Source organism: Emydura macquarii, unplaced genomic scaffold (genome assembly GCF_026122565.2).
Source record: "Emydura macquarii macquarii isolate MOO-44397 ecotype Brisbane River unplaced genomic scaffold, CSIRO-AGI_Emac_v2 contig_1483, whole genome shotgun sequence".
NCBI lineage: Eukaryota > Metazoa > Chordata > Testudines > Chelidae > Emydura > Emydura macquarii.
In genome coordinates, this window is record NW_027131620.1 from 15,146,822 (window position 1) to 15,168,371 (window position 21,550).

Below are 21,550 nucleotides of genomic sequence, written 5' to 3' on the forward strand. Positions count from 1 at the left end.
AAGGTGCATAGTTAAGAAAAAGTCTAGAAATTTGAAGAAAAGGTTACGGCAGTGGTTCTCAACCAGAGGTATGCGTACCCCGGGGGTACACAGAGGTCTTTCAGGGGGTACATCAACTCATCTAATTATTTGACTAGTTTTACAACAGGCTACATAAAAAAGTATTAGTGAAGTCAGTACAAACTAAAATTTCATACAGACAATGACTTGTTTATACTGCTCTATACACTATACACTGGAATGTAAGTACAATATTTATATTCCAATTCATTTATTTTATAATTATATGGTAAAAGTGAGAAAGTAGGCAATTTTTCCAGTAATAGCGTGCTATGACACTTATTTTTATGTCTGATTTTGTAAGCAAGTAGATTTAAGTGAGGAGTAACTTTGGGGTACGCAAGAGAAATCAGATTCCTGAAAAGAGGTATAGTAACCTGGAAAGATTGAGCACCACTAGGTTAATGCATTAGCTAAGTAATATTAGGACATCCCATTCTGTGTATTATGTGGTATATTCAAAAGTCAAAAAATCTTAAAATTAAGGCTGTCAAGGCAATTTAGGTTTAATAAAAATAGCTTCTATTAATAATATTTGGAAAAATCAGGTTTGTCATAAAATAAAAACAGTTCTAAGGAGGTTTGAGCGCGTTTGGAAGTTTTTAGAAGGTACACTCTTCTGCAGCATTTGCAGTATCTCAAGAACCAGGAAGTATAATTTAATTTTTTAAAAGTGACTATAAAACAAATGAAATTGGACCAAATCATTTTATTCTCCCAATTGTATGTGGTGTAAGTAAGACAGCATGAATGATGAAAGCAGTTGTAGAATTCAGTTTTCATTTAATATTAGTAATACGAGCAAGGAGAATCTTTTTTCCCCCCCCAATATAGCAATTTGAAAGGGTTGTTGCCAACTTGAAGTCTAACCTCTTCTTAAAATTCAACAGCAGTCTTTGACTGGTTTGCCTCAAACCAATTTGTAATTTACAACATTTTTCTTTATTAAAAGAAGTTTCCTCTTTTGTGGCTGAGCTGGCCTAAAAGGAGACCACCACCAAAGTTGTGTCAAGAGCACAGAGTGAAAAAAATTACCCCCCACCCTCCCAACCCACCCACACCCCTGCAATTCCTTTTAGTTACAGTAGGCTTATGGGGACATCTATGCTGCAATAAAAAACCCTTGATGCCAAGTCTCCGAACCCAGATCAATTGCTCAGGCTCGTGGGGCTCGGGCTGCAGGGCTAAAAACTGCAACATAGACGTTTGGGCTCAGGCTGGAGCTTGGGCTCAGACACCTGTGAGAGGGGTGGATCTCAAAGCTTGGGCTCCAGCCTGAGCCCAAAAGTCTACACTGCCATTTTTAGCCCCGAAGCCCAAGTCAGCTGACCCAGGCCAGTCGCAGCCATGCCAGGAATCTTGTCTTGCAGTGTTAGTTTGTGTCAACAGTGGGCAAAGGTTTTCAGAGGGAAGTGTAATTTTCAGTTGTTAATGCTACTTTAATATGACAAGTGTCCCTTTAAACTGAAAATTTGACAAACACGGTTCCTATAATACATAGTGACTACATCAGAAACAATGAAGATGCATCCAACAGACATCCACACTAGAGAGCCTTTGTTTCCTTGCCAATCTACTTACAATTCTATCCCATGTTCAATTATCTCCTTTTGTTGCTTGATGACCTCAAATTGCTCAGGATCATCGGGGACAGCAGTCTGGGTACCGATGCTTCCAATTCCTGAGGACACCGTTGAATCCAAGGAACTCACACTGCTCCGTCTTCTTCCAATTTCCAAACATTTACCTTCACTGATTTCCTGATCTGAAGGCTTATCTGGACCTGCATGTAGGTAAAGAGTGCAAGAAGCATCTGAATAAGAATGATTAATAAGAAAAGCCAACATGTGCCTAAGAAGCATTTGAACAAACTGTGATTCCCTTAAAGCATGCAATCCTCCCTACCAGACCCCCCCAGAACAGCCAGCAAATGTTTAATCATTAGAGACATCTTACACCCCACATCTCTCTCCACAGGCAGTGAGGAAGAGTAGAGGAAAGATCTCTGCTCCTCCACCGAGTAAACAAGGGTGTACAGGCTGCAGAAGAATAGCTATTACTACTTAGAATAGCACCAGTTTCACCACCTAAGTGATCCGGGGGAGAGCTGGCTAGCACACTACTAAAATGTGAGGACCCACATCAAGTGTGATTTAAAAAATATATATATATTTGAATTCCTGGGGCCTATACACACACACATTAATATTTGATATTCCTGTCTTACAAATACAGTGCATTTTTAATCTTAAAGCTTCCACAAGTTTTGCTAGCTGTTTAAAAAAAAAAAAAAAATCCATGTCTCAAGGAGTTTAGAACCATGTCAGTGGAAATGCCAGAGAAGTGAGGATCACACACCACAAATGGACAGCAGAAGGAGAAGGAGGACATGGTTATAGAAAGACTATGCTTAACCAAGTAACCACAAAAATCTTATTTCTGTACTGAATGCTCTCCATTTCCCCTTTTCCTCCCCATTTCCTCTGCATTCAAACTGTTTTGTCACATCCATTATTTAGATTGTAAGCTCTTCAGGGCAGGTACCAGATTTGAAACACACAGCACACTTGCTAGTGTTATAACAGCAACAGTACTTTGAATATGGTGTGAAATTTTAGTTTGTATGCATAACAAGACTTCTGTATAAAAAGTGAGGTATATACACTTGCTGGACACACAGATTAGAAAAATGATAACTGCATTTGAATGTAGTGTTGGGAAGCAGGGGAATCTCACCAAGACTGGCCTGGTGGTTGGGGTTCACATATAGATCTTTGCTCCATTCGACCATGCACTTTAAAATAGAAACTAAACATTCAAGACCTTTCTTCCGCAGGCTGAGTTCCTGAGCAAAAAAGGAAAAAGAAAAGAAAAAAAGAAATCACATTGTACTTGACAAGTCAAGGCCTGGACACTAAAAGATAGAAGTTCTGTGCTGAGACACAAAGTACATCTAAAGCAGGAAGAGAACAAATTATTCTGTTTTTTCTCTCTCTAATTAAATCACATCTGTAAACTCTTAAGAAAAACTCACCTTAGAAAGACGTAATAGTAGAGGAAAACTATTCTGATGTACAGAAGCACTGTTGGCTTTAGCCACCAGTAATGACAGCTTGTTTTTTTTTTTTAAAAGCTAAATTCACTAGAGGAAGCAAAAGGACTACCTCCCTGGTGACAATTGTAGGTGACTCAATAAAACCAACCTGTGCTGCACATTATACAAGTAAAAACTAAGTGGTATTAATTACTTAAAAGGAGGCAGCACTGAAGGGAAAAGCAGAGCTGTATTATTATCTGCAATGTTGTTGCTCTTACCTGCAGAGGTGTCATTCCCAACTCATGTCCACTCCGCCCCTGAGCGATTTTAGATAAGTCATTTACAAGGCGTTCAAAAATATTAGCAGCATTTAAATCACAGTCGTAGTTAACATAAATATCCACCACACACTGAGCATCTTAAAAATGAAAAAATCAGAGTATTAGAATTCAAAGTTATAGAACTTAAAAAAATAAAATAGAAGGTGGAAAGAATCTAAGTTTTGGGATTTTTTAACCATGCTCATTATTCACCATGGTATCAGCAGTTATTTTATGCATCATTTCTTGATTAAAATATTTTGAATTAAGAGACAAATGCTCATTTAAGAACACACACTTAAAGCAACCACTACTCTGATATTAGCTGCCTTCAGTATTTCCATTTCAGTGTCAAACCAAAAGAAAATGCAGACGTAATTTGTGAAGAACAGGTAACATTTATAACTAAATACCTGCACAAATTCTAGTCAAGGTCTGAATCACCATCCATTTGTGCTCAAAAGAACTTGAGGAAGTCTCCAAAATATTCAGGAAGATCTCTTTGAAAAACACCTGTGCAAAGCAAATGAGACAAAGATACGATGACTGCCCTTTTCTACTAAAGAATTTAAAAAACATGCTAAATTAGCATATTCATTTGTCCATAGTAATTTCACTTAGAAGAGTCTTCATCTCATGCATATCCAGTTTGTAAAAGGAGATAGTATTTCAGCTTGCAAAGTAAGCAAAATTTTGAAGCAGCAATTTTTAAAAGTATTATAGTTTGCTTTGCATTATTAGTGAAATGTACTGGGTTAACAGGACATTTTGTAGGTAAAATGAAGATGAAGCACTCTTACCTCAATCTGCATTTTTAAATGGGTCTTAAAGTTTGAAAGCAGTGTAAGAAAGATGGCAAGAGACAGCTCAAAGACATCCGGAACAGAAGAGACCCCGTTTTTAGATAATGCTACACAGAGATACTGCTTGATTGCATTGATGAACATTTCATGTGTCCTGAATACTGCACCAGCATTCTGCAATACGGAGAGAAGCAGTTGAAGAGACACTATCTTAGAACGCAACTCGTGGGATCTGGGGAAGAAAGCAGAAGACAAGTGTTAAGGAAATAGGTTACTTTCATCTCACATACAAGTGCAAATCCCAGTGACTCTTCCATAGCCAAGTGAAATGAGCACTAGCTCAGTTCATTTCAGAGAGAAGAGCTTGCTTGACTTGTCCGCTGAGAACACCAGGCAAGAGCTACCTTTTTACCTTTGAGATTATTCTTTTGCAAGCCAATATTAGATGCTTGCAACCAATGGGATGGGATCAGTTAGTCCTATTGGTCACATACAAGCATAGGATTCATACTACAGAAGAAACACTTGTTCTTTCTACAGAACTACAGAGATACTACATCTAAGGCAACTTTGGTTGCGACCACAGGAACTATTGCAAAATGGTTTCCTGCACTTCTGCATCCCTCTACTATTTGGCTTATCCAAGCAGGAAGGCTTACATAGAGGGAATTTTCAGTGCAAAAAGATACTTCAACATATTCAAAACAGAGACCTAACTGGGAGTTTTAGATGACCAAGGCTATCCTATAAAGTACCTAGACAATCTGATTCCCTTTGTTCCTAAAAACAGCTATCTGGAGAGGGTACAACTCAGTAAATATAATCTCTTTACTTGGGATCTGGTGGTCCATCCGCAAGCGGTTTCATCGAAAGCTTGCACAGTGATCGGAACACAAGGAAGGCATCCTTCTGCAGGATATGGGAGAATTTGGCAGCTGACTGAGGTCCAGGTACATCTGTTTCCTAATGAGCAAAGAACCACCACATCAAAATCTTCATTACAACAGCTGATAAGGTGAAAAAATTAGTGAGTCGTCGTAAAGCCAAGTTTAGCCACAAATTTAAGTTCAGCAGAAGTCATCTTTACACAAGTTAGCAGGAATGCAATGGATTTTTAAGTTCCAGTGGAATCTAGGTTTCAAGAATCAAGTCATCTGCCTGCAGTGTTCATAACCAAAGCAGCATTGGGATGCAAGAACACCCAAAAGGTGAAACTAACTTGTTTACCCTGTCCAGTGTGAGAAATGTAAAAGACTATGCAAACAGAGTAAATTAGGGCTTTTTTTTTAACTTTTGGTTTCAATAATCTAAGGGCGTGGCTACATAAAACACTTAGTTTGCAGCAAGCTGGGGTGTCCATTTGGACCCTGTTGCTGTGCATTGAAAGCTCCCTGAAATAAATCAAAGCACACTAGGGAAAACTTTTAGTGCGGGGCAGCAGGGTCTACGTGGACATTTAGTGCATGGTATATTTAAAACCAAGATTGACACAAATTAAGTGTTCATTTAGACAAACCCTAAAATGCTAGAAATACAAGTAAGGGCACTTAACAGGTTTTTAACCTTTCAAATGTATGGTGAGTTAGAAGGGATTGTAAGGGCTGTTTTTCCAAGTTACCTATAAAAAAAAAAAAAAGTAATTCCTAACTTTCAGATGAAAAACAGAAAGCCACTAGGATCCAGGTATTGAGGCAGACGAACTATGTAGGTACACAGCTATCTACAGGCTTTCACAAAGAAGCTATTTTAATCACTATTCAGACCACAGAACTCATATGAAAACAATGGGGGTACAGCAAATGGAAAGAGTTCATATGTTGAGTTGCATAATGCAACCTGATCTTATTTTTATGCTCTTATAATGCAAACATTCAGGTAGCAAAGCAAAAATTAAGAACATACTGTCCCATTCCTAATTTTAAAAACCAAATGCTGTCCTTTTGCACATTCTGATTTATCTTCCCGCCCACCCTCCAAAAGATATTAATGCAATATTCAAGTCAGTTTGGTTTTTTACCAGATTATCCGTGGAGGAGATGGACTGTCTGTCATCTGGAATTCCATTTGTTTGTACATTTTCATTAATACCACCAGGAGGGGCAAGATCCCCTGATTCCAATTCAGACGGGGCCCTAACTGTTTCAGTTGCAACATGCTTTTCTTCAGCCACTTAAATAAAAAAAACCAGACAAAAAGCCCAAATAAATACCTGCAATAATAAACTCATTAAAATATCAACATCGAATGATACAAATGCTTAGGATGCACAAGTGACACTCTTGTGGTTGATGGACAAGAGCAGCACTAATCGGTTAGAGGGAGCTTGTCTCAGTCTTCATCCAGAGGAAGGGTTACTGTGATGCAGTAAAAGCCTGAGTGTGTGAGGGTATTGATAGCATTCTATTGCAGGCTTTGACAAGTACTGGGGATCTGAAAAATAATTCTTAAAGGAAAAAGGCATTCCATACTTTTAAAAGCACAAAGCAAAAGCTGGATAAAAATATATGTTTACTTGAGAAAGGTTCTTCCCATGTGACAGTTTTACCTTTAACAGCTGATATGACCACATCCTGCAAGATGCCTGTAACCATTTCCTTGCCTCCATCAGTTGTTTCCTCTGATTAGACATGCCAAGAAATAAGTATTTTTGCAGGGGAGGTAAGAAGAATATTGCAATTTAGTGTTTTCTTTTAAAGGCATTTTCAAAACCACACCCAAACACATGCACTCTCTCTCCCTAGGTAACAGTAGATTTGGTTTACTGCGGTGAAATATTGACAGAGGCTTGGTCTACACTTACCCAGCGATTCGGCAGCAGTCGACGGGAGTTACGCAAGCTACGCAGAGTAGTTTGCATAACTCCCGTCGACTGCTGTGCTTCTCTTCTGCGCGCCGTCTTCACTGCACTACACCACTGGAAGGGGTGGATTAACAATGTCGACTTCTGGATCGATTGAGCGGTCAGTGAAGACCCACTCAATCGATCCAGATAAGTCAATCTGACGGCGGCAACCTTTGCTGCCATCAGTGTAGATGTACCCCAAGTACAAATTTATTTAGTAGTACTAAATTACAAATTATATAAAAACTCTACAGTAAAAGAATTAAGGCTGCCTTTGCAACCTTCATTCAGACCCTTGTGTGTAGCATTATGAAAGTCTTTGAAGTAGATGTTCACATGCTATTTTTCCCCCCATAGGGCTTTTAGCTAGCACTAGTTCTGTTGTTTCTAGACATTTTGCCTCATCTTCATTTCCCTCCCACCGCCAACTGAAAACAACAAGGTCCAAAACCCAGCACAACCCCACACTGATTTTATATTACCAAGTAGCCTAAGATTAACATTTCACTCATTTCAAAGTGGTTACTTTGGTAGAGAAAACTTTTGAGTTCCAGGGATATCTATCCATTTTCCCTGACAAATATGCAAGGCAACTGCTGTAAATGCATTATCCTAGAAAATTTGGCTTGGCAGTAACAGAGCTAGATAACACTTGCATTTATGGAAACTAAACCCCCATTTCAACAACTTCACGACATGATAATGCTTTTTCAAACCAAGAAATTAGAGCCATGTTGGCTTGTGCTCTAAAGTAGGAAATAGATGTAGGAGAGGGGAGGCAGAACTGATTGCCAAAAGAAAAGCAGTGTAATTTTCATGATTTAATGAGCCATTAAAAAAAGAGAAAAGAGTTTAAAGACTCTATATAGGGATATACTCAGTATTACCTCTATGGGCAACTCATTTTACGGTAAGCAGGCCCAGACAATGTGATCTTATTTACCTGAGACTGAAGGAGTCAGATCTCTTTCTGGCTTTTGGCCTGCATTTTCTGTTCCCTGAGGCTCGCCATTTGTTAAACCTGTTTTTGCAGGGGTTGAGGGTTTCCCTTCCTGCTGGCTGTCCTGAAGCAGATTAATCCTCGGAGATCCTGCCACAGTTTGACTCACGGGAGACTGGGATTTTTGTTGATTTGGTTTCTCTAAATCTCTGGCCTCTTGTATCTAAAAACCAAGGTGATACTGTTTTTCTAAAACATTCCATAATAAAGCAAAGAGAATCTTAACACAACTTAAGCATCAGAAAGTGAAATACACCAAGAATACATACAAATTCACACTTTAAGGGCTATTAGATTGGTTTCTAATTCAATCTTTGTTCTAGCAAGAAGCTTTGTGAATTTTTCATCTGAAATTTTATTCAAGCTCCTTTATTACACTTGACAGATTAGCTTTGCATAAACATACCCCCATTCAAATCTAAGCCGTTTTCCCCTTATTTTCAAGTATTGACTGTTACTGAGTTGATTCACTAATCATGTTTAAATAAAGTTACATCTGTATTTGTCCTCAGTCTCTATGCTTTGCTTGTGTAATTTGCTTTATTTTGAGGCTCAAATCAAATATTCACACAATATGCTTGCATGTATGGTATCTGATTAGCAAAAATTAATAGAGCTGTGTTTTCTTGCCATTTAAAAGCGCACAATTTCTCTGACAGCAAATCCAGAATAAAAAGTCCTTTTATGTGAAGGGGAGGGGGGACTTTAGTCTAGAGTGTGTGTCCATTTCTTTATGCAGAGCTGTTCAGCATAAAAGTTCCAGGGTCAAATTTTTCTTATCAGCAACACATCTCAAATCAGAATTTGACCCAGATTTTCTTTACTACAGAACAAGAGATATAGAATCATAACAGCACAAAACATAAAACGTAAAGTAGTGTGTCCATTTTTCAAGGCTAAACATTAAAGAAGATGGACTGGTAAAAGCAATAACAACGTACAGCTTGATTCTCCATCCGGGTGAAAATAACATTCAGCATCTGAGTGAGGGTAGCCTTGGCAGTAGTCTGATTAATGAGATTTTTACTGGCTAGATAGATGTTGTAACAGGTTCTAACAGTCTGAAGGATGGTTCCTTCATGAATTTCTATATATGGAGATGTCACAGCAGAAAGAAGAGCCTAAAAAACAAAACCACAAAAAACATAGAAAACACACAGTAAGAATGAAATCTAAGTAGGAACAACCATATTTTAGATTTACACAGGTAAATAAGTAGGCTGTGGCTTTGTTACGGAATACACTCACATCCACTCCAATCTATATTTATAAGACCTCTATTTCTTTTAGATCAAAATTAGATTGGAGGAAGTTTACACAACAAATCCTGCATCTTGGCAGGAGGTTAGGCTAGATGACCCTTGCAGTCCCTTTTAACCCTATGATTTTATACTTGAAATCTGTAAAGAAATTGGAGATATCAAACGATCTACTCCATACAATTATTTTAAAAAGTATGTCAGTGTTTGCCTCAAAGACTTATTGTAATGATAGTAAAGACTCTCTCCACCTTCACAATCAGTCACAGATTCCGTTCTTTGACCAAGGGAAACTTTACTCTGGCATCAAATTATTCAGTCTCCACCAAGCAAACTTCTGCTCTCACATGCAATATCCTAATATTCCTGGACCAAAACCAGACTAGTGATGGTGCTACAGTGTGCCAGATCTTCAGAGTAGCGTGTATGGTGGACTAATATATCCTGAGCCACCTATATAGGCCTCTAATTTTATAGTCTGGCAGCAATTGCTGATCAATTTGTTTTTATTTTTATTAGAAGAAATACATTTATAGTCCCTATTCCTCCCGAGTTTACACCCTTTGAAAACCCAAAATCAATGAGACTGCATAAAGTATAAGCAGGTGAAGAATTTGGCCTTTAAACATGCTTTCAGATTTAGGAATTCTATTGCTGCAGCATAACATGCAAGATAGAAAAAGTTTTCCATTAAGCAAACAAATTCCTAAAACAAATCTTAAATAACTGAAATACCTTAATTATTTGTAACTGCACTCCCTCATCTGTTTGAGGACCCTGAAAGCAATTGCAAATGGTCTCAACTATCCGGTCAATCAGGCGCTTTCCAGGAGCTCCACTATCTGGAGCATTGCCAGTGATATGTCCATATGCAATGAGTTTCTAAGTGGAGACAATAGAGATTAGAGCATTATACATTGTCAGTTACAAGATTCCTGCAGTACACCACAGGAAAAGATTTTTATATGTGGTTCTCCTAACCAATTACAGCCTCATAGAAGACAATGCTCAACTTCGCTGATAGCAAAAAAGTGTGACTCAGTCTGGTCTGGCTCACATATGCTTGGATCGTCCATATGTCAGACAACTAAAGCTTGGACGAAACCAAACATTTTTCCAAGTTAAACAGCCTAATGTCTTCTTTGCAAGCTTTGTACCAGCAACGAGCTGGTAGATACAAAGTGCCATCGTAAAAGGACTCCATATCAGTCCATATTATAGTAAATAGAATACAAATGTGCATTAGCAAAATATTCTACTATAAATTAACCAAGTTGTTGTTATTTTTAACAACCCAGAATGACCACGCCTGCTTAAACAGATAAATCCCTGAAAAAGTCAATTTTAAATTATTGGAAACAGCTGATAAAAAAATGGAGAGCAACCAGAGGCCCTAATCCTGCACCCAAAACTCCAACTGACTTCAAGATTGGTGCTATAAGGCAGTTTAAGGATTTGCCACAATGGTCCCATTAGGAATGCTAGTTTCCACCTGCAAATCATTATAGGGAATGATTTACAATGTTGTGTAAAATGCTGACGTGCCTGAAAAGCTGAAGCGGATGTATGCTTATTTAGTTCAAAAACTGCTTCAAGAAAAAGATCTTTTGGGGAGCTGAGATCATACTCGTTTCCCACTTCTAGACCAAACCCAGCTTACAGATCACAGTAAGATTTTTCAGCCAAGTTTTGTAAAGCCCTATTTTGTGTGATTTACATATATAAATACAAAATGTTTGTTTTTTGTCAGAGCAATTGTATATATTTTGACTAAATTCACTCCTTCACGGTCATGATTCCTAATAAAGGACAAGATTTTAGGCCTGCAATTCTGACCATCTCTCACCCTAGTCCAGTTTAAACAGAATACTTACCTGCAAGCAGTCTAATGAGGTACTGACAATGCGTGGGGACTTTGATTGGCAGGCCAGCTCAAATGGAATGAAATACTTATCTGCTTCGATGAAGTTTGCTTTTGGTGGAGCAGCAGTGCCTTGCCTAGTTTAAGGGGGGAAAATTATTGCATGTATTATAAAATTATTACTACCAAAACTACATTCTCTCCCTCTTCAAAATTAAAGCAGTGTACAGCAGCATGTAAAAGGGATGCAAGTTTCTCCCCACAAAACTGAACACATTTTTAAACCTCAAAGACTCAATCTACTTAAAACCTGACTTCAGATTTTCTTATATTATAGCTATTAATTGTGATACATCCCTCCTCAAAAATAGCGCACAGTCACATTCTCCTTTCACCTATATTATTTTAAGCCATTGTGGTTTCAGTGAAATTACTCTCCATTTATATTAGTATGAATAATAAGAAAAAAAAACAGGCCCATTAACTCAACAATTGATCTCTAGGAGGATCTTGGTTATAACGGAGAGTAGCACAGAGACCATGTGAAGTTATTCTGGGGGACTGGTGACTTGACTTAGAATATATTATGTAACAAGCAACATTACCAGAAGTGCAAATCCTAATAAACGGATGAAAAGTGTTCAGTCTTTGGCCAGCAGGCCATGTGTTTGCAAGTCTTTAAAAAGAAACTTATGAATTCCTGGTATTTCCAAATTCGCAATCTGAAAACAAATATTGAGACTGAGCTGGACACTTTTATTCTTGGTAGGTAGAGAAGCGAGAGAAGACTGACATTTTTAGAAACTGATTTACAGACACAGAGGATGTAGATCTGTGAAATTGTGCCATATATACTAGTTGAAGATTAGGACTCAAGTGTGCAAAGAAGTTTAAACTGCCATTTATCCATTTTGAAATTAGTAGTGATTTTCACCTTGCTGTTTACGCTTGTCAGAGTGTTTCACTAAGTGTAGCTTCTCTTAGCGTTAACAGGTAAATAGGCCTTGACAATCTCTCTCTCCAATTTCCCACTCAGTCAGTGATCGGCAGATTCAAGTGACTACTGGAGTTTTTATATGGCCATAAATCTGCTCTTAATTCAAAGGAACAAAAACTACAGTCCTTAGATTATATTTTGTTGTTCACACTGAAATTTCATTTTTAAAGGAAATACTTTCCTAGTCATATCATATTTGATTGTAACAGTCTCAGACTCAAATATCTTCTGTTGGTCCTGAATTCCCTGTCCCCGCCCCCCAGTCCTGAGAAATGTAAGAACCTTTTGTAAGTAAGTACTTTTAACTTTTCACTTAGTTCTTAAGCGCTCTCACTCACACACACACACTTTCTTACATGAAAGCCATTTTTAGCTTTTACATGCAATTTAAGCATTAATCAACTACAATATAATAAAATATTTAAGTAAGTTTTAGAAGATCACCATTTGTCAGCTTATCTCCATCCAATTCCAAAACACCATCCCTTTGCCTAACACACCGGGGAATGCATAGAACAAAGATTTTCCCATTAAGATACTATTAATCTGGGTACACCATCCCACTGAGCAGAGAGATGCAAAAATAGATATGATGTGATAACAGAGATTCACAGAGTTGATAATGTCGGAAAGAAATCCACTCACTTGGCTGACCTGTAGCTAATTAAATGTTATTGTAGACTGGCATTTATGATCAAGACAACTAAAAGCATGCATTATTGAATACAAAAAAACCATAAAGAGAAGAGACTAGGATTTTCTATTAACAAATATGGTTAAGTCATGACTGTTGAGACAAACCTAGTTAAAGAAAGGAAGTAAAAAATTAGCACCCCTCAGAAGTGTGGCAATTATTTGTAATAAATGTGTTGGCAGTTATGGCTTGATTATCCACAACCATGAGCATTACATAATTTGTACTCTCTACACTTATTTCCTTACACTGACACAGTACCAAAACTATTCAAACTCTCTCCAATAAACTACCTTTTTGCACTTTATAAAAATTTCTGCTCAGATACTTTTACACTCACTGTGGTGCAATCTTTGACAAACAGCAGCAAGAGGGTGCTGTAAATTTTAATCAAATAGGAACTTACCTTTGCTTTTCTAGATCTGCTTTTATTTCATCTAGAAAAAAGAAAAAGGCAGAACAATGAAGATACCACAACACTCAACAGAATGGTGATTACACTTCCTGCATTTACATGCTAGTGGTTATGAAGTAAATTAGTTCCAGACTAGAAGTTATATATCATTAGCATCTGCTGTTTCTTCTGATGTATATTAAACAAGCTTCCAAACATGAATAAATTTGCTTGGGGTACACCAACAGTTAACAGAACTTTTAAATACAGTAAATTTTAAGGGGTGTCAATATAGCAAACCTCATCACCAATCAGAAGTGCATACTGCAAACACCTACCTAGGCATTTATGCCACACCCCCAGTGAAATCAGAGCACCTAATAATTTAACATCCCAGAACTTTTAACAGTGACCTAATTTTCACTAGCTGTGGATGGGAGCCTTATTTATTCTCATACAACTCCCAGACAGGATATAGTCACCAGCTAAAACTTGTATCAAGTGATACTACTGGATGATGGGAAATTTACTCTATATTTGCTCTTCAAAACCACCTTTGGAGGACTGTCAGTCATTAGCCTCGGACTAGATGTGAACAGATTTAGATGACGTTGGTGTCACTTGAGCATCCTAATAACTTTCCTCATTCTCAGGATTGCTATTAAACAAGAAACAGTAAGTGAATGGAGGAAAGCAAAGAGCTCCTGTAAGCCTTCCATGACTCAAACTCTATCATTATACCTCCTTCGCTTGGAGCCTGTAGTTGTCTGGAAAGCACCATGCTTAAATATGGATGCATCTCTATGGTATCAGATGAATAGGAATCTTGGGTGCCGTTGCTTCATCCTTTGTCAAGTAGCCCAACATACATATTTCCCTGGATCCGTGTACTTGTGATAGCTTGTTACCATGTCACTGTGTATTGGTGACACTGTGGCACCAATGGTGGGTTACAGTTGATATATTACAGGACTACACTTTGAACTTCTACGGTGCTCTCCAGCCAAAGATCTCCAGATGCTTTAACCTGATTAGGCCTCCCAACTCTCCAGGAGGCAATAGACTAATTTTACAGAAAAAGGCATTGACAGTTCTGAATGTTGGATCCTTCCTCCTCCCACTTTGTTTCTGTAGGTTGTGTACGTGCCTCAGTTCTGAACAATATCACATACTCAATAGTACTTTCTCATGTCAATTCCCTTCTAACCAACCCCTCATGCTCACTTAGCCTCCCTAGAATTTGACCAACTGAGCCTTGTCTACCCAAACTTTAGACTTTTCTAACACTTCTCAGAAGTGCTAATGTAAACTGAATGCAGCCACTGAGACAGCAGGGGTAGGGCTGGGGAGAGGGTTAGAAGAGAAGAAACTTCATATTGATCATATTGATCTATCCGGATCGATTGAGCAGTCAGTGAAGACCCGCTCAATCGAGCTGGAAGTCGACGCAACAAAACCACCACCTCAAGCGGTGCAGCGCCATGAAGACACTGTGTAGAAGAGGAGTTACTAAGTCAACAGGAGTTACGCAAGCTACACATAGTAGCTTGCGCAACTCCCGTTGACTGCCGCTGAATTTCCAGGTAAGTGTAGACCTGGCCTACCATTTGTACTAGACCAAGATGGGGGACTTGCTGGAAAATCTCATTGTATAAGCAACCCAAAGACTGTACAGCTAAACAAGAGATGCTTTGACTGGTACAGTATCTTTCAGACAACTATATCTCCCGTACATATATTTAGCATTTATTAACAGCACGTTACAAGAATGACTCTTCACAGTATGCCAGTAAAGTAGGTAAGCGAGTTAGTACTATTATTCCCATTTTACACATGGAGATGGAAAAGACAGGAAGTGACCTGCACAAGATCAGTGGCAGAGCCAGGATAAGAAACTTAGGACTCTCAACTCCTAATAACACATTTATCCTTCCATATCACACTAGCACAGGTCAATGTGTTCAGCAGTTAAAAGAAGGATAGGAATAGACCCCTAGTAATGAGCAAAGGCCCAAGAACAGACTAAACTCTTCAGGCAGTTATCCTACCTATTCTGCTTAGAATAGCATCAGAGGCAGCAGCAAGCTTGAGTAACACCCTACAAGTTAATGAAGTGCAAGAGCTTGAAAATCATGTTATGAGGCCATAGCATGTCATGGCTAACTATCTTTTTTCCCCATTTGGCTTGTTGGGATAGATGCGGGAAGTGTATCTTAATGTATAAAATGCTTTGAGATTCCTGGATGGCAGGCACTATAGACATTCAAAGTTTTATTAAAAGATGACTGCTGAGTGGTCTTGTCAGACAAGTTTCAGTGCAGGCCTGCCATAGTTCGAAGTGTTATTTTTGCAAAGTTTTCAATGATAAGAAATGACTGCTTGCTGATCAGATCTTAAATTGCAGAAAGAAAAATAAATGGTTTACAACAGGTGGTGATTTCCTCTAGTGCTGTTAAAAGCCAGATAAACTCATACAATACACGGTGTTGATTAAACTAACTTTACTCACGAGTAGTCCTACTGGCTTCAATGAGACTACTCACATTTGTAAAATTAAGCATGTATGAGAGAGATGGGATAGAAATTGAGTTTTATTATCTATTTTACCAGATGAAACTATTCCAGTGGCCCAAGATGGTAGGGGAGAGAGTCAGGGAATCACAGAATCATGGAAATAGGGGGCTGGAAGAAAGCTTGAGCTATCATCAAGTCCAGCTCCTTTGCTGAGAAAGGACCAAGTAAACCTAGACCATCCCTGTTCTCAAAAACCTCCAATGATTGTGACTTGGCAAAGAGCAACAATTAAAGACAGGTCTTATGTGGTCAGTGAGTTTGAGAGAGGCCATTAATGCCCATTTTGTCACAAAAGAACTTTGCAGATATATCTTCCTTTCAGCTGTTTAAAAACTGACCACTTTCTTTTGTTAGAGCTACACAGAATCAGTCATTAAACATTCTCTGAAAGTCATGCTTGTATACAAACTGCTCACTATCACTCTTACAGGAGGCTTATCTCTACTGCTTAGATTAGCCATTTCTTGGCTCATAAACAGCAAGTAATCCAACAGTTTGGTTACATGGAGAAATTATAGCTGTCCCAAAGTAACTCCCTGTGTAACTCTCTTATTCCCAGAAGAATACCTCTTTCCAGTTCTGTTTAATCCACAAAGGCACTCTTATTATGAAATAAGTGTCTATAGCAGGAATTATTTCACAACAGCTATAGTACTTTAAATTCACACCCTACTTTACTCCGGAAATAACTTCCCCAACTAAATAAGCCCTCAGCCTCCCACATACTTTAAAATAATTTGTTTCAGAGTTTCCTTCCCCCACTAAACTGGTTTATCTTGCATGTAATCAATTTTGTTTGAATGGATCAGCAGTCTAGTCTTCCTTCTAATGCTGCAGCAGATACCAGACTGAAGTTTGCTGACTGATTAAAAATTACATTTCCAACTGAATAGTATTAGCCTTAGCTTCTCCCTGAATTCCATCAGATAGCAAGGGCAGCTGCTTTGCTTCTCAGTATTCAAGGCTCAAAATATATTCCTTGTTATGAATCAAACACTATCTGTTTCCTCAGCACAATTCTGTTGTAAGGTTAATATCCACGCAGTTTTAGTAGTAAAATACTGTAAACCAATACTAACTGAATATACAAGTCTATATATTTTTCCAGAACTTGTGAGAGGAGTTGAGATCTACTATCACCAGTTATTGCATAAGGCATTCTGCTTCAAGGGTAATGAAGAAGAGTAAGCAAAAGTTTTAAAACACAAGATAAAATAAACTCAGCTGCATAAAATTATAAGACAGTCCCTTCAGCTCAAGATTTAAAGCATCGCAGGACCTGTTTAGGAAGTGTACAGAGACATTCTAGGATCAAGAGAAACTTGGTTCATTCATTTAATTGCTCTTGCTCTACCACCGTTACACCATCTGTAAATAGCAACAACACTAGCACATTTAACTAATGAAGCCATATGGCACATTCGTATCTGTAAAGCACTATTGGGCAAGAAGAGTTAAATTTTGAACCCACTGCAGCACGACAGCATCCCCTTATACAGGATTCTGTGGAATACAGGCAATAGTAGTTTCGCAACACAAGCCTGTGAGTTTAAAAACCATTCTGGGACTCATAACCCACATCAAGAGATTTGCCTAACGTCAAGGTGAGAGCATAATGTGCACTATTAATTTCCTTTGCTGGCAAACTGACAAGGTGCTATTGGCAATAGCCCAAGACAAACCTACTTCTCCCAAAAGATGGGTTATGCTACCGTACAAACTGTTAACTGGAGAACATTACAGGGAAATTCTTGGGAGAGGGGACTACGAGAGAGGCTGTCCAGAATGGTCATCTCTAAAAAAAGAGAAAGGCTTCCATTACTTTAGCCCTTTAAATGGGTTAAAACAACAAGATTGCAACCAAGCTTCCTGAGCATTACCTAATCAGGGATAAAAGAATGCAGGGAGCAGCTATTTTGACATAACTGAACGGTTTACAAAGAAAGCCGATTTTTAACTACAAGCCTGCAAACCCAGGCTGGAACCCAAGAGCCAAAATGTTTGCTTTTATTGAAAAGGTAAAGTGTAGATACACGTGAGATTTCACCCAATACTACGCTGGCTGAATAGTTTTGTCATTTAAAAACATTGCCACATGTCATTTTAATGCAACTATATTCCAAATTTAGTGCTATAAGGTTCAAGTTTATTACACAGAATATAAAAAGGAAAGTTTTATTAATGTGTTAAATATCAAAAAGTAATCAATAGAAACTAAAGGATTATTTAGAACAATGGAATAGCCAACCTCAGCCCTTCTAGTTATTTAGAATGGGAACCCATCGTAGGTTCACCATGTGCTCCACACTAGTACAGGTAGCATGAGTCACTGATTTGTGTTGTGGTTTCATTCACTATTTTATGCCGTGACACACTATTAATTCAAGTCTGATTAAACAAATGAAGATCTGTTAATAAATTTTGTATTCTAACAAGAGGAATTTTAAATAAGAAATTTCACAAGAGACAGCTGACAACTGCATGATGCTAGATAGACATGAAATAAGGTACATTTTGTTTTATTGTGCTCTCCACTTTCACTGGATTTGTTTTGCTGGCAAATCATTAATTTAAAAGAATACTTGATTGTGTTGCAGAATATCAAAGAAACTATTATAGAAGTGATTGTAAGATTTGAGTGGCCAGGAAAAAAAACAGGTCTAATTAACTGCAACAAAAAATCTCAACAATTCTGCAGATTTATTCTGCCATAGCAGTTCCCTTGGATTAGGCAGTCTGTCCTAAATTTCCCAGACTGCAAGGATTGTGTTACTTCCATGCTCGCAAGTGTATTTCATGCTACACATGCTTGATAATTATGTTATTTAAAAAGAGTTTAAGATTAATTCATTGTGAATTACACTGACGATCTCCAATGTAATTTATTTTTCTTCATCTGGAATGGAAAGGAGTTCAGTTGGTATGAAATAAGATTTAGTAAGTGAAGTATTAATACCTGGATGTAGAAATAAAAGAGAATGTAATCATGTTGGCCGCTTACGATGTTATTTAGCAATACTCACCAAACATAACCTGTAGAGAGAGGTTCCTTCAGTGCAGCAATCAAAGCTCCATATGAGCAGAGACAGCTGGACAATAGACCCTCATCCAACCAGGCCCAACTTTGTCCCCAGTGCAGGTTTGGAAACAAATCCAAAAATGTGGAAAGTCAGCTTCACGCCAGTCACCACCACCAGTTTCCCCCAAAGACTGTTTTTACGTGCAATGACAAGATATTAGTTCTAAATTCTTTTATATCCCTCTTATCATAACCTGAGTCACAGGGAATTTTATTAAATAGCCCTATTGTCTTTGACCCCTCATCTTTAAGTGCCTTTTGATATTCTGCAGTTATCCAAAGGAAACTGGACAATCATTTTATCAATTATTCACTAGGAGAAATAATCCCGTGAAAGACAAGCACAACGAAATAGGAAGAATTTGGGAGAGATTCCCCTGAATAATTATCATCACCACAGGATTTCAATTTTTTGGTTTTACCTCAAGTGCCATAAATAGTCATAAACCAAGAAGCAGACATCTACTAGTAGCTAGTATTGTATTACCCATATCATTAATACCTCTGGTTTATTAAAACACATTTTTAAGAACTAGAAACATGCTAGTTATCACAGCTGTTGCATCTTATTACTTTAGACACTAGATCTATAACTGGATCTGTGCAGGCTCCTGTGCCCGTATACAAATCCAATTGCAGGATGGGAGCCTTAGATTGTGAACTCTTCAGGGCAGAGATTATTTTTTCATGTGTGTTTGTACAGCACCCAGCACAATGGAACCCCAAATCCTCACAGGGGTTTCTGGTCTCTAAGGCAATATGTATAATATTAACACCATGTAAGAGAAACTGTCAACTTAAAAACAAACAAAAAACCAAAAAGCCTCATGCACACTTATACCTGATTCCACCTCACAACCTACTGTTATTACAATTAACACCAGAATATTTCTAAGACTGAGTTGGGGTGGGATAGGTCTTTTTTTAGTTTATTTACACAGAGCATCTGACAGTTTTATATCTAGTCAGTTTCATTGTTTTTTCTGCATCCTCAATAGGTCCTTTCCCCCATTATGTATTTCAAACAGCTCTAGGGAAAATATACCTAAAACAAAGAAAATAAAAATAGCAACAATTTGTTTTAAATTTTGTGTCACTTTATAAGTACTCATGGGTAAATGTAGGACCTAAAACTTAACTGATTTTTTAAAAAATTCAAGTTGATGTTATCCTTTAATGAACACAAACAAAAAAGGTCACTGAAAGCTTTTAATATAAAAAATGGACTGATTAATGTAATGCCACTTTCCCTCCCAATCAAACTCTAATTTCTATTACCCTGTACACTGTAAATTTCCCAAAATCCATTAAACTGGCTGATATCATAGATCAGTCAATTATAGTTGCAAGAGACTTCTGCATTAACACTGTCAATTCAATAACTTTTTTAATTCAATAAAATATTACAGATACAACCTACATGACTGAAAGCTAGTCGATTTCAACAAACATATTTGAAGAAAAAAAAAGTGTAAAGAACTCTCAGCTTGATAAAACTGCTCTTAAAGTTGATAGTTCTTTGACAGTTCCTCCTGTTTTCTAGCTTTATGTCCCCTGAACTAGTTTAAGAAAAAGCGACAGCATTTACATTATCAGAAGTAAATTAACTGAACCTTGTTCTTTTCTCCTGAGTTTTAAAAAAAGGCCTCCCTCCCCCCCACCAAGCAATTTGTCCAGGGAATAACAGAGTCCCTGTGAGTCAGGAAGCTCCAGAGTCAGGCTGTTTGCTCACAGACTGATAGGATCCAACGTGGCAGATTAACCTGCAGAACGGTAACTAATATCAGTAGGAGTCACTGATAACGCCACTGCCCATTGGCAGAGACGGGCTGCCCACTGATCGCATGGCTCACTGCAGTTGAGCAAGCTGGAGGAAGAGAAGGGAACTCCCAGTCACGGCAGGACTCGCCCAGCCACACCGGGCTGGCTCTTCCCTGCGGGGGCGGGAGCACATAAAGGGCATGGCCACCCCTGACAAGGAAGGCGAGACCCCGTGATCCGGACGCACCCGGCGCCACCTGTCAGGATCTCCGCAGTTGTGGGCGAAGGAGAACGGGACCCCGGGGATACAGGGGACCTGGGGCAATCCGAACTCATTCAGCGCCACCTGTCAGGCTCCCCGCAGCTAGCCCCAGCGGAGCGGGGGAGGGGGCTTCCCAGAGAACGGGACCCAGGCGCGGACTTACCCAGAGCCACCTGGCAGGCTCTCCGCAGCTGGCCGTGCGGGGGCCGCTTCGCCTCCTTCTCCGCTAGGATCTTCTCCAGGGCCCGGGACACGAACATGCTCTTGGTGCGCGTATCCTGCTCCCGGGCCGAGGGCTGCATGGCCGAAGGCCCCCGGCAGGGGAGGGAGAACGGGGCTCAGAGGGTCCGGCCGCGTTGGGGCCCCATGATGTAGAAGAAGCGGGACTCCCTCAGCAGCGACCGCAATAACGCCAGGGACACGGCGCCGCCATATTGGATCTGTCACGTGACTCCTCCAAGTCTACATACCCTCCCCCGCCTTCCGGCGTGACCTCTGACCCCGCCAATGATGACAGACGAGGGGGCGGGGCTGGGAGAGTGAGCGGGGCCCGATGGAGGGGCGTGGTCATTGTGTCTGGAATGAGTGGGGGAGAGGTTAGAGTGGT

At 39.0% G+C, this 21,550-nt stretch overlaps 1 protein-coding gene across 1 annotated transcript in view; it reads right to left on the bottom strand.

Moving 5' to 3' along the window:
- The window catches only part of ARFGEF2 (ADP ribosylation factor guanine nucleotide exchange factor 2), a 48,477-nt gene extending 27,161 nt beyond the window's left edge, over positions 1-21,316 (bottom strand). The window contains exons 1-14 of the mRNA XM_067554276.1: positions 21,107-21,316; positions 13,280-13,310; positions 11,196-11,319; positions 10,057-10,203; positions 9,004-9,183; positions 8,006-8,225; positions 6,766-6,837; positions 6,238-6,389; positions 5,053-5,183; positions 4,218-4,452; positions 3,831-3,930; positions 3,376-3,515; positions 2,797-2,905; positions 1,642-1,843 (exon numbers count right to left, since the gene is read on the bottom strand). Of these exons, the coding sequence (XP_067410377.1) occupies positions 1,642-1,843; positions 2,797-2,905; positions 3,376-3,515; positions 3,831-3,930; positions 4,218-4,452; positions 5,053-5,183; positions 6,238-6,389; positions 6,766-6,837; positions 8,006-8,225; positions 9,004-9,183; positions 10,057-10,203; positions 11,196-11,319; positions 13,280-13,310; positions 21,107-21,245 (1,982 nt within the window). The 5' untranslated portion in view covers positions 21,246-21,316. The remainder of the gene's footprint in view (positions 1-1,641; positions 1,844-2,796; positions 2,906-3,375; positions 3,516-3,830; positions 3,931-4,217; positions 4,453-5,052; positions 5,184-6,237; positions 6,390-6,765; positions 6,838-8,005; positions 8,226-9,003; positions 9,184-10,056; positions 10,204-11,195; positions 11,320-13,279; positions 13,311-21,106) is intronic.
- Positions 21,317-21,550: the final 234 nt, after the last annotated feature.